This window comes from Rhodnius prolixus, unplaced genomic scaffold, assembly GCF_049639745.1.
Source record: "Rhodnius prolixus isolate KJV_2025 unplaced genomic scaffold, Rpr scaffold_11, whole genome shotgun sequence".
NCBI lineage: Eukaryota > Metazoa > Arthropoda > Insecta > Hemiptera > Reduviidae > Rhodnius > Rhodnius prolixus.
In genome coordinates, this window is record NW_027411625.1 from 12,163,335 (window position 1) to 12,181,706 (window position 18,372).

General features: G+C 36.8%; 1 protein-coding gene across 16 annotated transcripts in view; it reads right to left on the reverse strand.

Annotated features, from left to right (window-relative positions):
* The window catches only part of LOC141459199 (uncharacterized), a 32,999-nt gene that overhangs the window by 2,346 nt on the left and 12,281 nt on the right, over positions 1 to 18,372 (reverse strand). For 7 of the 16 annotated variants that reach the window (XR_012461412.1, XR_012461408.1, XR_012461413.1 and 4 more), the window contains 7 exons: positions 15,991 to 16,293; positions 14,223 to 14,246; positions 11,394 to 11,725; positions 8,568 to 8,823; positions 8,380 to 8,469; positions 597 to 660; positions 165 to 453 (listed from right to left, as the gene is read on the reverse strand). Coding sequence is in view for 5 of the 16 variants with exons in the window: in XM_074137977.1 (XP_073994078.1) it covers positions 583 to 660; positions 8,380 to 8,469; positions 8,568 to 8,823; positions 11,394 to 11,725; positions 14,223 to 14,246; positions 15,991 to 16,293 (1,083 nt within the window). In the remaining 11 variants the exon portion in view is untranslated. Of the gene's footprint in view, positions 1 to 164; positions 454 to 581; positions 661 to 8,379; positions 8,470 to 8,567; positions 8,824 to 11,393; positions 11,726 to 14,222; positions 14,247 to 15,990; positions 16,294 to 18,372 lie in introns of all 16 variants that reach the window. The other 9 variants (XR_012461414.1, XR_012461410.1, XR_012461411.1 and 6 more) reach the window with 5 other exon arrangements.

The window sequence follows — 18,372 nt, forward strand, 5'->3', positions numbered from 1 at the left end:
CGTCTCTCGCTAGCGTGTAAAAGACAGATGCAGTTTCAGCCATTTCTGAACATATGATTGGAGGCGAAGAAGCCAACAGTAGAATTTTTTTAAAAATATCATTATTATTAGTTTTATTTAATTTTTTTTTAAATAATAGATATTAAAAGTCGAATACGACTTACTATGGGCATAAGTTGATGTAGATGCCTCTGGGAAGTAACCTAACTCTTCACAGTGGTTTATGATACTGCAGGTCACATCTAATTCACCTAAAAGTTTATAATGCCCTTGTGCAAAGATCTTTTTCTGCAGCTGGCGTCAGAAGTGGTGAATCTAAGAATTGAGGATTCCCAGGACCAAAGTTACTTTTACTTTCTAGGCTCGTACTACTCATCTTCTGAACCACTGGATAGAAACTAAAGCGTTTTCCTTCTATTACACAAATTTTTGAAGGGTTTCTGGTCTTGTAGCCTTTTAAAATAACAAACATCTTTTCATAAACATGATACAAGCATAAACTGGAAGTAAAAGGGATAGTGCTAGAAAAGAACAGTCGTTTAACAGAACAATATGAGGAAACGTACAAACTTTTCTAATACCTTAGAAATACATACTTGCATAGTTGTCTGTTCCTTCTGTCCTAGAGACCAATTGTGCTCCTGGATTTTGAGATACTTGCTGTAACAGAATAGACAAAATTCTGAGTAAATTCATGAATTCAAAATAGGATGTTGAAAATCAGGAGAATGTATTTTCATATATAGTTATAGAATATGTAGTTCTAACTTCGCCATTTTCTAAATATCGATTTTTTTTTTTTTTTTTTTAACGATATTTGGAGAGAAGCGTTTGAGGTCCCAGATTCCCAGAACTCCTTCAAAATCAATTGACTTTTTATTGCTGATTGTATTCGTCATGTTTTCCTTAATTCTGAAAGGTTTCGGATTTTCATCACCAGATTGATCGTCAGTTAGACGTAGATATTTCGAGTTCCACTTTCTAAGATTCTATCACACGCTACATTATGATTGAAATAACATCTAAAAAGGAAACAGGAAATAAAACTGCGATTAAAGTTCTTCTCCTTTGTTCGGTCGCGATCGGAGACGTTCGGCCAGTTCGGCTGGCTATGACTTCGCGCTGGTCGGCCCATCGCCCGCGCGCGTACTGACGTTCGCCTCCGCTGGTTGGACTTTCAGCTTTGTATATATTTTAACTTATTTTCGATGTTATTCTATGCCATTCTCACGCTGCCCAACTACCCCCTCTACCTTCTCTTAGACCATAGGGTCACCTCCTTATCTATTGAGAGAGTCCACTACTGACTAGTGATGGGCAGAACGAGTCCGTCTTTGGACTCGTTGGATTTGAATCAGTTCCAGGGTTGGAATCGATTCCAACAACTCGTTCACCGATTCCGGTCTCTGTACTTACCCTATGCATTAGTAACATTGTCACGCAATTTATTAAAAAATATCATTAAATGTTAGCTTTCCCAGTTAACACACATTGAGTACTATCCCTAATTTCCAATTGCACTGATAAATATAAAATTAACAACGTAACACAAAAATTAACATAAAAATAGACTAGTCAATTATAAAAATTAAAGCAATGCTGTTTAGTCATTATCTAGCTTGACCACTGGAAGACTGGAGTTAATGTGCTTCAAGAGGATCCAAGATAGAGAAACGGAAATGGGTAGGAAATTATTCCCATAATAAAAAATCTAACCCTTCAAGCAAAATGATAATTACTCATAAATAAAGAAATATTTATTTACTAGGACTTGTATATCAAGCTTTAAAAATATTATCTCATTATCTTACGAAAAGAAAAAGCTGTGTGCTTAATCTTTAACATAGCGCTGGACACTCTTATTCTTATCTTCATTGGGTAAGTTTAACCGTGTACATGACCGTGAGACAGTCAAAGTAACACTGAGCCAAAATTTAGTATTACCTAATTGGTTTACTTACTGCAGTATCCCTCCCACTCTATCACCAATTTCACAAACATTCATCGATTGGAAATAATTTTTAGTTAAATATTCGTTTTATTTGAATACAAAAAACATTATAACGCTTTCTTAAGATGATTTTAATTTTTAAAATTTGTTTTTGTCCATTACTCTTATAAAATACGAAGAATTTCAAATAAAATATAATATACAAACACAATGATCTAGTATGCAGGTGGAGTCAGTCCTCGTTACCATAGCAATGGAACCGTTAAACAACTCCGGTTCCAGCTCCAGCAATTTCTATTGGCTAGATTCAGTGAACGAAAAAATGGAACGGGTCCGGTTTCAAAAGGATTTAAATCACTCCGGATTCGACTCCACCAACTCCAGTGGATTTAACCAATGAAAATGCTAGAGCTGGGCCGGAGTCGTTTAACGGTTCCGTTGTCATGGTAACTACGACTGACTCCACCTGCACACTAGATCATTCTGTGTTTGTATATTATATTTTATTTGAAATTCATCGTATTTTATAAGAGTAATGGACAAAAACAAATTTTAAAAATTCAAATCATCTTAAGAAAGCGTTATAATGTTTTTTGTATTCCAATGAAACGAATATTTAACTAAAAAATATTTTTAATCGATGAATGTTTGTGAAATAGGTGATAGAGTGGGAGGGATACTACACTAAGTAAACCAGTTAGGTAATACTAAATTTTGGCCCAGTTTTACTTTGACCGTCTAGCTGACATGTACACGTTCAAACTTACGCCAATGAAGATGAGAGTAAGTGTCCAGCGCTAAGTTTAAGATTAAGCACACAGCTTTTTCTTTTTGTAAAACAATAAGATAATATTTTAAAAGCTTGATATTCAATTCTTAGTAAATAAATATTATGAGTAATTATAATTTTGAAGGGTTAGAATTTTTATGGAATAATTTCCTACCCATTTCCGTTTCTCTACCTTGAATACTCTTGAAGTAAGTTAACTCCAGTCTTCTAGTGGTCAAGCTAGATAATGACAAAACTGCATTGCTTTAATTTATATTTGACTAGCCTATTTTTGTGTTAATTTTTGTATTACGTTGTTAATTTTATATTTATCAGAGCAATTGGAAATTAGGGATAGTACTCAATGTGTGTTAAAGAAATATAGTTTTGTTATTAACTGGGAAAGCTAACATTTAATGATATAATAATATAATAAATTGCGTGACATTTGTTCTTATGTTTAATCGTTCCAAACCTTCTGCTGCCTCATTTTCATTTTTATTTGCCTAAATTTTTTGGGGCGGGGCGGAATCACTTTTTTTAAAAATAGGGATTTGAATCAACTCGTTCCACCATCGGACTCGTTCCAATGGAACGAGTCCGCTCAAATAGCCCATCACTACTACTGACCAGCGTCCGGTACGGTGCTTGGTCTGCTGTATGTGCCTTTGAGCCTGCTGGTTTTACTGTGCTTCTTACCGCTTCTCTACGCTGCTACGCTTCGCTTCCGCCTTGGTGGTGTAAGTGGGGCAGCGCCGAAGAGAGCTAGAGAGTGGGGCGAATATGACCGAGCTGGGAGGGGCAGTGTTGGCCTAGAGCTCGGACTGGTCACATAGGACGCTGAGAGTCAGGGTAATTCTGCTGTCAGGACGGACAACGAGACGGGACTTCCGGCTGAAGCCTTATCACTGTGTACTAGCGTGAGAAGACTGTTTTCCTTTACTTTTGAGTTTCATTTATGTTTTCATTTTCCTTGTTGTAAATAAAAGAGTGTATTAATTTCGTAATTATTTTGTGTTCTCTCCCCACTACCCCGACAAGCTCACAGTGGTGTCAGGTGTTAAAACTACCCACCAAAATAATATTGGTTTTTTATTATTGTAAAATAGTATGTGTTTAGAATAGATGTTGAATTAGGTGTAAATATAGATGTGAAAGTAAATAGGTGAAAGAATTAAAAATAAAATAATTGTATATAGTAGTAATAAAGTTAATTATAGTTGTAAATTCTTAAAATAGTTTTGAAAACAAAAGAGAGAAGGGATAAATAATAATTTTATGTGTTCTTGGTGCATGGGTTCTAACAAATAAAGTAACCGTACCGTGTACTGTCTTAAAAACTAACTATTACTGTTTACATGTAAGAACAAAATATTAAAATAGGTAAGTGTAAGTAATTACATAGGAGAATTGAGAGAAACCTCTCTAACATTGGGAGAAATAGGAATAAGAGAAATCAGTTGGCGAAACAGAGTTGGTAACTGGTAGTGGGGAAGTAGCGGCCAGTACGCCCGCTCAGACTAGCGTAGAGAAAAGGCCCGAGCGTTTGCAGCTTAAGGGTAAGCTTTTCGGCGTTATTTAATAAAAATTTGTGCAAAAAAGTCGAATCTACGATTTATAGCATATTTAATTATTTATATTAATTAATAATTAACAGGTAAAATAAAATCGATACTAACCGACTTATTGTAATATATTATATAGCGTGTGAGGTATCATTGGAATCGGAATCGCAAGGCCTATCTAATAACTGGAGTGTTCAACAAAAAAAAAAAAATTAAAATTCACACCTTGTTTTGCTATATCGCTACGAGTGTCAATCAAGGTATTAATATTCTTCCCCCTTCAACATCAGTTTAGTAACATGGAGAAAAGAGTAGAACAGTTAGAAACCGAGTTAAAGAAGTTGAAAGTAGAGTATAATACCCTAATGGAATCCACCGCGGCAGGGTTAGCAGACAAGACAAAGCCAGGAGAAGGTAAAGTTAAACGGGATATGTCTATGCAAGCTCTAATTCGCCCTTGGGGAGGGAGAGAGGATGAAGAATCAGTAGACAATTTTCTTAAAAACATAGAGATGGTAGCTAGTTGTGGGGGATGGACCGAGCAGGATAAGACCCTAATCTGTCGACTAAAATTAACTGGGGCAGCAGCGACATGTGTAGCGGGATTCCCAACATTGCTAGAACCTACAGCTACCCTAGAAGATTACCGAAGGATACTTAAAGATCGGTTCGACCCCATTCAGTCCTCAGCCGAGAAACTGTTGCAGCTGAATTCGGTAGGGCAGTGGGCGGGGGAAAAAGTCAAAGAATTTGCGGATAGGTGCCGAAAACTGGGGGAGGAGACCATCCCAAATGAAGCCATGTCAATGTTGGAAATGGAATGGGCACGTAAACAGGCCTTGCAGGTTACCCTAGCGGCTTTTATGAAAGGATTAAGAGGGGAGATCGGGTTGCCATTAAGGTATCATCCCCCAAATTCATTTAAAGAAGCCGTAGAAGCGGCAACCAGGATTGAAAGCGCCCAAAGCCAAGTGACATATCAGAGCGAGGTGAGAGCCGTCCAAGAAGGACGACGAGAGGGAGAGAGGAGGTACCCGGCCACCACAACAGGAGGCCTTACGTGTTTCCGCTGCCAACAAAAAGGGCATTGTGCTAGAGAATGCCTACGGGGAAGACCACAACCCTCCCAAGCCCGGAATCTGCAAAGACGCCCCAATGACGCTAAACCAAAGTTCCAAGGGAACTGCTATGTGTGTGGACAATCAGGCCACTTGGCGAGAAACTGTGCTAGGCGAGCAACGCAGGTTAAAGTGTGCGTGTGCCAGCAACCAAATATAGAACAAGACCCAAAAGGGAGAGGACCCATGGGTGGCCCACCAACAGGTCCAGAGTCATTCCAGGGGCCCAATTGTTAGTTCCATCAGTAACCTTGGGGGGGCCAGGAGGAGTGACCATTGAGTTGAGCCTAGCAGGCCAACTACGGACGCTGCTGGTAGATAGCGGGTCCGAGGTTTCGATATTGAAACAACCAATTAGGAACGTAAGCCTGCTGGAACCTCGATTAATGGCTACAGGGGTAACGGGGAAGGCCCTCCCAATAGAAGGAGAACAAGAGGTGCAGTGCAAGTGGGGGGAAATTTTGGTAAGCCATCGCTTTCTCATTGCAGAGATCAGTACCATGGGGGACGGTTTAGTGGGGCTGGACCTGATGTCCAAGCTGGGAGTGGTGCTGGACGCACGGGCGAAAAGCGTAAGCAAGATCGGGAGTCGTACGGGGAGGATGATAGGCTAAGGGACCAGAGTAGTAGGTCAGAACTAAGCGACAGCGAGGAAGAGCAGCTAGGGGGGCCTCGGGACGACCCCGCGTCAGAATTAGAAGAGGAATCGATCACCTCGACCAGTGAGGGAGAGGGGTCCGGGGATACCAGCTGGGTCCCACACGACCTAGACTGGAACCAAACCGAAGCCAGGGGAACCCCCCGCGAATCGTATCAGTTACGAAGCCAACCCCAAGCGGAGGAGGCCAGCCAAAGGGGGGATTCGGAAACGACCCCAGTGCGGTCGTTACCTGCGGGCGAATGGATTAATACCCGGCCAAGGCACCGAAAACGGCGCCCTGAGGGGTTAGGGTCCTCGTAAAAGAAGTATGTTTAATGTGGTAATGGTTTTAATGTCGCTATAACTAACCCTCCCCAAACAACAGTGAATTAAGACCGAAACCCAACTGACAGATGGCAGAGAACGCTGACCTTGGCTAACCGAGTGTCCTGGAAGAATGTCCGCTCAGACAGGGGCCTCAGAAGTGGCAGTCAACGAAACAAAAACGAAAAGCACGATAGCCAACTACTAATGACTGCACCCGAGACAGATAGTAACCGGCGCCGCTTCGATCAGGCGGTGGTGAGACGGGAACCATGTCAGCTCAGAGGGCTGAACCCGCAACCCACAACACACCCGCTGTAGCGACACTCCAAGCAGTGTGACAGCATCATCCAAGCTCCAGGAGACCCCAGGCGAAGACTAACGGCCAGGAGGCGAAAAAGTGGAACTCCAGGGAAGCACCACTTTTCTTTTGAGGGAGGCAGTGTAAGTGGGGCAGCGCCGAAGAGAGCTAGAGAGTGGGGCGAATATGACCGAGCTGGGAGGGGCAGTGTTGGCCTAGAGCTCGGACTGGTCACATAGGACGCTGAGAGTCAGGGTAATTCTGCTGTCAGGACGGACAACGAGACGGGACTTCCGGCTGAAGCCTTATCACTGTGTACTAGCGTGAGAAGATTGTTTTCCTTTACTTTTGAGTTTCATTTATGTTTTCATTTTCCTTGTTGTAAATAAAAGAGTGTATTAATTTCGTAATTATTTTGTGTTCTCTCCCCACTACCCCGACAAGCTCACAGTGGTATACACGTACCAGCATTCGATTGACATCCAGGGACATCACCCCAATAATTCTACGCTTCGCGGGCCACTCCGTGGACCCGCTTCCGGTGCAAGGTTCGTCCTCCCCTTACGCCTTTCCTGAGATTTCCCTCTTCCTCCACGCTACGCTTAACCCTCAGACAAGTATATACAGTTACTATTTCCGCTTTCCTTCTAGACGCATATACATGTACTGTTTCCGCTTTCCTTAGAGACGCGTATACCTCTTATCATATCCGCTGTCCTGGCATTCGCCCTTATACTTCTAGCACTGCGCTTCAGGAGCTTCACATCCGGCCGCAAGGGTAAGTGTTACTCATTCCGACCTCTGCTCTACTCTCTCTATATATTTGCATGTATTCAAGTGTGACCTATTCACGATTATTTGACCCGCTTCGTCACTTCCGGTTTTATCCGCTGGCGCATAGCGCCCCAATTAACGCTACGCTTTGGGGTGTCAACGTTCACGCGCTGACATCCTTAAAAAGGGAAAGAGAAACTTGCGACTAGATTCGGTTTCGCGTGACTTTATGGAGAGCAAAGACATTAAATTTAAATCTAAAATAAAAGTTTTGGAAGTGGTATGCGTCCCAAATGTAAAGAAAATTGGTTTTAACTAGAAGTTCGTTTTTAAATAATAGAATTTTTGGTTTTTAAAGTTTACACGAAACAAACTCTAAAGTGTCGTTCTGCATTTAAACCTGGCGTGATAATTTCTTATCTTCAAAAACAGCTAATTCTATGGGATACACTTTTCCAGAAAAATTGTATTGTGGGGAATATTGATTTAATAAATGAAATACTTGTAGGGTTGATGGCACAGCAAGTGGCGGTGACATATAAGTATAAATATTATCGATGCCTTTCTATCTGAAGAGTAAATTATGACGGCCTTATTATAACACTAGTTATGTTCGGCACTTTTCAAATTAGTAATTTTAATTTAATATAGTTATTACATAAGAGAAAGTTGTGTGAGTGTTCTGAGTTGTTGGGCATCCAATTTTGAGGTCAATTGACCATTAGTAACATTAAGTACTTATATGGTTTGTAACCTGACCGTAAAGTAAAAAAGTGGCCCTGTAAGTCACCAATGTTGCCCATTCTGTATTGCAATACTGAATTACTGAAGGCAACTTAACATTATGTTAAAATTGTAAGTTTAAAGGTATTAGACTGTGTTATTTGCCATAAAAGAAAGTTAAACGATTATTCAGATCAGATTTTTTGTTACTTACATTTGGCTGAGTGGGACATGAATCCATTGGAATGTTGGATGGCTTGTAGTCCGCTGTGCCTAGCTGGTCTGCAGCTAACGTCTTGGGTACCTACACACGCAAAAATCAGTCAAAGTCAGTGGTATCCTCAGGTCATCAACGGCAGAGCCTTAAAGAGGTCTGCTTGAACTATCTAGCAAAAAACTTACCTGATGCGCATGCACCTCAGCCTGCTGAGCCAGATAATGGTGATGGGCCGCATGAGGGGGTGGTCCATGTTGTGGAGTCTGAGGGTGAGGCGCTACAGATCTTGGTTGTGGTACAGGCACAGTAGAGGGTCCGGGACCCGTAGGACCGGTTTGGTGACCAACAGGGGCTCCATATCCAGCGTACTGATGATAGGCACCTTGCGGAGGTCCGGGTGGAGCTGGATACGGACCTGTATGTCCGCCACCAACAGGATATCTATGCAATAATAAACGGTCGTAGCTGAACCCTAAAGTAGGAGATTCCTTATTAATTGTTTGAACACCTTCGTCCATAGGGAGAGCTAGAGCAATCTAATGTGAATTTCCTTAAATGGCAGGTTGGTTTAACAGCTATAAGTGTGGATTGGATTTTGCTAGACATTTTATCATCTGATCTACAAAAAACCTGCTTCTCTTTCCTATTTGCTTGTCAACCTGCACCCTGTGTGAGAACCTTTACTTTATTTGTGAAGGCCATTAGCTCAGAGATTCTACTAAAAGGCTGAGGAAAGATGAGCACCGCAGGTATCTGTCCAATGCTGAATGCTGAACGACTGCCTAAAAGGGCCCTATTTGCCCAAATTTAGGAAGCAAACGTCCTAGGCTAGAGAACTATCTCAATACTAATCCCTGTTACCTCAAGTTACACCAAAAAGTTCCGAAAACGAAGGGAGACACTTGAACTTGAGGACAGTAGCTACTTGCCGACCAGAAGATAGTTGGAGGGTTACTTAACCTGGTGCTCCTTAGCTTCGACCTCATCAAATACTGAAGGTCTACCTGAAACTGTCCTTTTCAAGTTATTGTCGAGAACTTCTGAAACCAACGATAGTAGATCGTTCATTCAGCACCTCTTCTCCTTCAACTTCACAAAATTTCTGGCTGTTTCGGCTACAGAACATCCATTTTTCCAATACTGTCTTTATAAAAGTCAATGTTTGTTGACAAAAGGTATTAGTATGTTCTACACCAATTGAAATGGACTTCTTAACTTTCTCAGATATTAATATAATTTGAATATATATTTTAAATTCATGAAAATGATTCAACTATTTTCATACATAGAGCTTAGTTGGACTCTCTTTTTACTTGTATATGTTTAAAATAGTTCAAGTTTTAAACTGGACTGTTTATTTTATTTATTTATTAGAATAGATGAAAATAAATTTATCCATTGATCTCTTTAGCAATAAAGCGAGAACGTAATGTGGATAATTGAAGGATGTTTATCGCAGCAGTATTTTTGCTAATCATGTTTATCCTTTTTATCACAACCAAACAACAAATTCTTATATTTTTTAGTTCTTTGTTTGTTCTTTATTAAATAGTAAGTGATTTTCAAAATATTTTTGTTCACAAAATTTTAGTTTGTTAATGTATGTTGCGTTTTATGTGGATCGTATTTTTTGTATTTGCAATTAAACGTATTTAACAATTATTAAATCTTTTTCTTTGTAATTTAACAATTAATGATGTGATTTTAAAAAATCTGGAGTGAACATCTACACGACATTTTCTTACTACCATTCTCAAGGTCCTGACTTCACATATTCTTCAAACTCAGAATATTTTACCCATATTACTTCTGACCAACACATTTAGTATCCATACATTACACTGAAATGTTACCATACCGGAAAGCCTACGTTAACTCTTCCCCAAATACTTCTGTAAATTTCAAATCTAAAAAAAATTATTAAAATAAAAGTTATAAAACTATGTTACCATCATATATTACGGAGTTTACAGATAAACCTAAGAACTATTTTCAACAAAGTGAACAATCCATTAAGTAAAAAGTATTTCCATTAAAAAATTTCCTTTAAACTAGATTTTAGGAACACATTCAATTCAATTTTCAGTACAAATTATAGTATTGTTTGTGTGACACTTTCAGTTTTTATTTCCCATAGAAATCTAGTCTATACTAGCCTAGACTTTTAATAGAAGTTATATTGGCAGTACTTTTACCAGTATTCTGTAATATATGTAGTATTTCCGTCAAAAATCGTTGTGCTAAAAGTTACTTTTGTAATTAAATGAACATAATTTCGGTTTCTGATATCATGCAGAGCTCTAAAGAGCAAAGTTTGACGACAACTTGAAAAAAAAATCCACACTCACAAAGAATATTTTGTGAGAATAACCACCTCTAACAGTACCGACACCTCAAATCTGATATTTCCGGTGAAAAACTCAAAATCAAAAATCCACACGATTATAATAACTAGTGGATCAAGAAAAAGTAAGAATAATTAAGAATTTAATGACTAAAAGTGATTAAGAATATATTTACAAATCTTAAATCAAACTTTAAATTTATGACAAAGATAATTTTAAGTTATTAATTCTTGAAAAAAATTAATCAAAGAAAACTAACACCCGCCTGGTCACTACTATTCAACGCTGCACAAAGTTTAGATTCGTTGGCACTTCTGACGGGCCTAGTAGAAAAAATACGTTGTTCAATCATCAACCTAGTAACGTCATATATTGTGACAAACACAGATTTCTACAATTTTTAAAACATAGTGCAGGTGACCCTGGCCTAAGTGTACTTTGTATGTGTGTGTGTGTTTCATGGGTTTGTAGGTAAGTAATTTACCATAACTACACTCCGCAGGGCCCTAGAATTTTGTAAGTAGTGGTAATCCAGTTTAACTAGAAGAATTTGTGCACAATTGATTAGTAGCTTCTTAGTTTCACCGAGTTTGCAGTGTGCGTAGGTGTAGTGGGTTTGCAGGTAAACAGTATGAAGCTATGAAGATTGTGAAGTCTATACATTACCCTCCGTATGCTGCTGTCCTCTGTGGATAGGCTTGTTGGTAGTACTGCTGCGGTGGATAATATCCTGGTGCGGCAGCTGGAGCAGGTTGATAGTTAGTTATTGCAGGTGATGGAACCGGAGCTCCAGGATTGTTTGAGCTTGGATAAGCACCCGGAGGTCCTCGAGACACCACCATAGGCTCAGACTTCACCATGCCTAAACCACTGGTAACCTCAGTAGGTGGGCCGTTAATTGCAACCGCTGGTACACCAACTCCTGCACTGTTGCTGCCAGTTCCATTTTTAACTTCATCCTTGGCCACCATATCTTCTTTACGTTCATTGACTGGAGTCTGTTTTGTATATTATTTGTGGGTGACTAGTTTAAGTGTGCCAAAATCAAGTTTAATAAAAACAAATCCGTTTCTAAATTTAGTCAAAAAATCAAAAGCTCACTCGCAACCCTTGGTGCAGAATTGGCAGTGGCTAACTATAATGCAAGCTGAACATCTCCGTACTTAAAAAAAAGAGATATTAGATTATGGAGCAAGAACATACATCACAATAAACATCCACAAGAGAATGGATAATTACTTGCTATTACTGAGGGGGCAAAAAAATAAAAATTGAAAAGAGAAGGATTAAGACCAAAAACAGAGTGCGATTTGTCGTGACAGCAGGCGATCCATTTTCACGAAATTACAAACTTTTCGCGCGATCTCTTAATCGCGATAAGTAACGAAAGTTGCATGAAAAAGTGCGTAAATATTCCTTTTTTTTGTGATACTTCCTAGTAACATAAAAATGTGGGGCAAAAAGCTGAAGCATGGAGTGAAAAACAATTAGAAATGAAAAAAGCATCTAAGAGTTTATCTTATTAATTTTCGTAACTTTTTATTTCTTGGTGGGTCAGGGTTAACAATAATATTATAATGATAATTAGGATGCAAGTTTTTCACTTTTAGGTACTTAACTTCAGAAGCATATTCTGTTGAAGTAATCAGCAAATAGTTCCAGGACTTACATTGCAACAAAGCTGACCTCCAATTGGTCAAAACAGTTGCTAACTAAGCTCTAAAGGCTTCTTCACTCGGTTTTACAGGACGTGTAATTACACATACTAGAAAATTTCAGAAAACTTTCATGTGATATTAATTCAATCTACAGCAATAGTATTTTCCGGATTTTACTCTCTTCCGGAAAGATGACGATCGGAGAAAAACCCATTGCCAAACAAGAGCAGAATGTTACAACAATCATGTAAACTAACATAATCTGTGCGCTTGTAAACAACACTGGTAACTAGATTGCTCACAGAGATATCTCGTGCGATCGCTAATCGACGCTACTACAGCCGGCACCTTTAGTAGCGCCACCTTTGAGGCGTATTTTTAAATCCGTGGAAAAAGTAAAATAAAATTAGAAAAAAAAGGAAAGAATTAACTTAGTACTTAGATTATATTGGATTCCAACGCGGAGATCTCGGGTTATATCCAGCTTCTGGCCCTGAGATGTTTTCTTCCTCAGAGCATTCTCACACCTCACTTCTTACACTGTTGTATGTAACAAAATAACACTGACCGATTTCATTGTGACACTTTCCGAGACAGATGACCCAACAATTATCCCGTTCCTATGCCCTATTATTTATTTATTATTATTTATAATTATTCATTTTTTCTATTATCCCTTTTATTCGAGGCTAAAGAGTGTCGCTCTCTCTTCCCAAACTTACTATTTATTTTTTACCCACTACTGGCAATTACTTCAGGCGCTAAATGTAGCGAAGGATTAAACAAGTGGAGGTAAGATGATGACTCACAGCTATCCTATATTTCCAATAATACGGCAAAAATACAAAAATAATAAAAATTTGTTGATAAATGATTTTTAGATGTTATATATATATTATATACCTAATAAAATCAGGTAATAAAAAGCACTATAAAGTTTCTAAAAAACTGCAAACTACAATATCAACAAAAAATTGATATATAAATTTCAAGCACAATCTTGTAAGTTTAGTTACAGAGACGCAAAGAGGCTATAGAATTCTGAAACACTGGATAATTTGTTGCAAAAGAAAAGTGGACTTAGGGAATTTAAAAGATATGTTTTATATCAGTAGCGAGAATTACCTAATGTGGGGCCCACCCAGCAAAGAAGACCGACTCGAACTAATTGTAGAGTATTATTTAAGAACATTCATGCAGTAAAAAAAAAAAAAAATTAAGGTAGGAATTTATTAGTCACTGATTTCACACAGTTCACTACATGTTTTCAAGGGAACTGATGTCACTTTTAAACTGAAAGATCTTAATAAGAGTGTTTAGCCTAAACTAGCAATGTTCCACCAACTAGAGGAATTTTTTAGTTGGTGAAGATTAGTCAGAGAGACTCATAAAGCTCTAGACTTCAGGCGAAGTAGTAGGTGTTAGTGGGGGTAGTAGGTGGGTAATAGTAGCAGAAGAATAGAAATGTCTATTTTTTCGGCAGACTTTACATCCAACTACCAAATTTGGTGCCGCAGACGGAGGCTACTTGCAAACGTATTTTACTAAAATTTCTCATATAAACCAATAAATAAAATGCAAGGCCTCAACTGGGAAACAAGCAGAGTATAAAAACATATCTTAGCTTTGCAGGCCTCACCTCTATCCGCTCGGCTATCGAGTCGACTAAATATAACAGTAAATGGATCTCATGTATAATATTTTTTGTGGAACATATCAAGCCAGCAAGAGTACAAATGTAGGGCATCTCAAATGTAGGCCAAAATCATGCATAAAACAATAACACAACAACACTGAAAGAACTTAGAGGCATATATTTTTATTTTTAGTACTTTACCTGAATGAAGTGCAGTACTTCGATCTGTTAACAAAATGAGTTTAAAATTGCATTAAAAACTACCACCTCAATAGTTAGTTATATGCAATTCTCTGCTCCGACATAACTATTAACTAGTTTCAAAGGGAACTATTAAGTTCACTTCATTTTTTGTCTCAGAAATTTCCCCCATTAAATGAACCAAAATTTGACTAGGGCAACCAGTTCATCAGCAGCTAGACTACATCTAAATTATAACAGCTAGGAGCCCTCACATACCTGCACACGTCAAAGTAAATCTACTAGTTCCATTCTAAGTGTTTTGAATATGGATGTAAAAAAAAATATGCCATATTCAGCGTTAAGCCTTTTTTAAATAGTTTTTAGAGGTTTGGGACCATCCATGTTCGTCTTTAGTATCTCAACGAACAAGTTAGTTAAATTGGTCGCACACAATGATACAAACTTAATTACAATATAGCATTCACAAATTAGATAGTCAGTTATATAAGAATGTTTATCGTTCATAAAATTTTTTATTGGATTCATATGAACTAATTTTATACATGATCAATCAATTAAATAACATTATCCACTATTTAAAAGTACTTATGTATGTTTACGAATGGTGTTCAATTTTTTCTCACACAATTGAGCTTAATAATATTTTTATTTTTTTTAGGTTAAAAGTATGTTTTATAATTTAGACCAAATCTAAGGAGGATTTAATAAATGACGAAGATTATTACATACCTTACTGACTACATCTAAATTGTGGGGCAATATTTTAATTAAATATATACATTAATTTTGCTTAATAATTTTATTTAAATTACACGTGGTTTGTATGGATACTAAAGATGAACTCTGTGTGGTTTGAGAGCTTTAAAAATGATTAAAAAGAGGCTTTACTGAATAATGGCTTTTTTATGCATCAAGAAACAACTTCTTCAGTCTACATCAACGTTTAATAAAAATAGGTGTTTTGATTTTTTTCTCTCTGAAATTCCCTCCATTAATATGGGACTAATACAAAAATAGGGCTAAAGTTGCAAAACTGGGCTACCAAACTACAATAGAGACGTACAATCACACACCAAGTTGAGAGCAGATCTACTAGCTCTCTTCGAAGTGAACTGATTTTGAAGAAAGATTTTTTTTTGTGAACCAAGAAATGACCCTTGTAATATTTGACCAAGAAATAAAACTAGTCTAGGGCTTAAGTTGCAAAATTGGTCACCCAAATCTATAATAGGGAAGTACATTTATACATCTAATAAGATTAACACTAACTACTCCTTCTTTTCAATATGAACGGATTTTCTCTTAAATTCCTCCCTTCATATAGGACCAAAATACACCGAACTTACAATATCCGTCCTTGCTTTAGACCAGCATGCTTTAAAAAGACAAGGAAGGAAAAAAATTACATGGAACATGGAATACTGACATTAAATTCTAAATTACAGAAGTGAATTGGATTTATGCATATCAAAACGTGTAAGTAAATACTTAATATCTGTTATTAAAATGTACTGATTCAATTGTACATAAAACCTTGTACATCACCCTCAAAACTTTGAAAATCGCTGCGGGTATTATGCTAATACTAGACTAGGGCAATACTGGGCACCCAAGCTTTAGAATATTTGTACACTCACATACGAACATAGTTCAAAGCAAAACTACTATTTCTCCTAAAAGAGATACGATTTTCCCTCACTAAAACTTCTTCCTTAATAGGAGACCAAGTCCTAAACTAGGGCTAAATAATTTAATAGACATTAACCTCATGTTGACTGCCTTGTGAACCTTCATCGTGCCCAGCGGCAGGACTAGAAGTCTGCACTGAGTCAGTGTCAGGTGGACTCTGAGCTGAGTTAGAAACTGCTGACTGACTACTACCATTCGCTACTACAATGTTATTGCTTGGCGGACCACCAGGAACATCTTCTTTTCGCCTTGTGTCCTCTTCCGTGTTATTGCTGTTTAAGGCTGTAGTACCACCACGATTTCGATCCTTCTTCAGAAGTTCATATTGCCGATCTACCATTTTCGCATAAGTTTCCTCATCAACGGCACGCTGGCAATGCTGTTATTAAAATTAATATTAACATGTAAAACGTTACTCACCAATCGAAGTGGACCACTCATTATTTGCATTTATTTTACAGGAATTAATACTAACTATTCATTAAAATTATTTAACTTTAAACAGATATCAAATAAATTAAACTAACTCATTGATTTAGTAGGAAATGAACGAAATTTAGATAACTGAGTTTTTTTTTATAAATTAAAAATCAAGAAAAAAAAATGGCACAATATACACCCTTTCAATTAAATAAAAACCAAAGTTGGTTATTATCGTATGCTAGTGCCAATGTGGCGTCGCACGGTGATCCAGGTAGCGAATTTTTTCGCAGTCTTTGAAACTGCAAATGGAGTTCTATTTTAAATACATAAGAACTGATAATACATGTTGTCGATGATATCGAAAGAAGTGAAACTTTTTACATTACTTGTGAGACGAAATGAATCGTCACTTAAGTAGCCATTATTATTTTGGAGTCATTAAGCATCCCATCTTTCCCTAATTTCAAATTTTTTTTAACAATAATTTTTAGAACAGTAATAACAACAGCTGCACGAGGTAAGTTCCTCTCTCATCTTCCTATTGGATTAATGAGTCAGTCACCCAAAACAATTAACAATAAGAATTCTAACTTTTAATCACTCGTAGTTGAATTAAGAATTAAATTAACTTTTGGGTTTTCTGCGCCACATTGAAACAAAAAAATTGAATTGGGTGTAAAAAAAAGTAAAAGTTGCGATACAAAAATAAATCACCTCAACAAAAACTTCCACTTTAGAAAGTTCAAGTGCAAGGGTTGATTAAACGACAAAAAGTACACAAATCAGCAAGTACCCAACATTTCATTCATACTTCAACACGTAAATACAACCAGTAGATCTGTTCGAAAAATAATTTTATAGCTATTGACAGTAAATTTACTGCATTAACTTGTCATTATTATTTTTTAGAATTTATTACATGCCACAAACTCCTACGCTTATTTTTACTCACAAAATATGTGTTCAAATAGAGCCCCGTTTAACTTAGATTGACTGTAATATCTATTAATCTATAATAATCCAACTAATCACTGGTAAAAAAGAAAACGTTATTAAAAAATCAAAAAAATTAGGCTAAAAAACTCAAAAACTTTTTTTAAAAAATACACACCAACATACATATGATTTTATTTGATTTAATTGATTTACTTTTTAAATAAAAATCTTAGGTTTACGTTCATTCTCCGATTAATTTGATTTTAATCAAAATCTATTATTTTGCTGCAATAAAAACAAATTGCATTATATTCCCGCTTTGCTGCTGAAATGATCTTTGAATAAATTTATTTTTTATAAATTCAAAATTATTACCATCACCTTGAAGATAAAAAAAATAAAATTACTTTAATAAATATAAAAGATGTTCCAATAATATTAATTCCTCAAAAAAGAAACTGAAAAAATTAAGTGGTCCTTTCAATTGATGAGTAATATATAATTTAATATTAACATTATTTTTAAAATAATGTATTTTATTTAAAAAATATTAAGAGTTAAAAGGAGAATATCAATTTTACTGAAATGGTCTTGAATGCTCAAGGCTCTTTTGCAATACTCGTTGCGGCTTTTGCTGGTGCTGCTGAGCCCCTGCTTATATGTAGCAGTTCAATGCAAATGTCCGTCAAATGCCGCAACCGGCCGCCAAAGATGGCAGTCTATCTTTAGATTGGGTTAGGATACGATTTAACTTCGATTTAATATCATAAAAGTTAAGTTTAAACTGTACTTAATCTAAAATAAAAATACTAATAGGCAGTAAAAAAAAACAAAATTATTTCTCTATTAGGAATACATTTGTGTTATTTTCATAAAATTAAAGTTTAAAAATTACTTAAATTTAAAATAATAAGAACAATATTTATTAAACGTTAGCCAATTTAATAACACTTTTACAATTAGCTTGCTATAAGCTAATCTTTCTGCGACCTATGAGATCAATAATGGTTCCCTACAGAATAGTATTTGCACAGAATTTGTTACCAGGCTCATTTTTCTTAGCAACGTGAAAATTTAATACTAAGATTTTAACTTGATT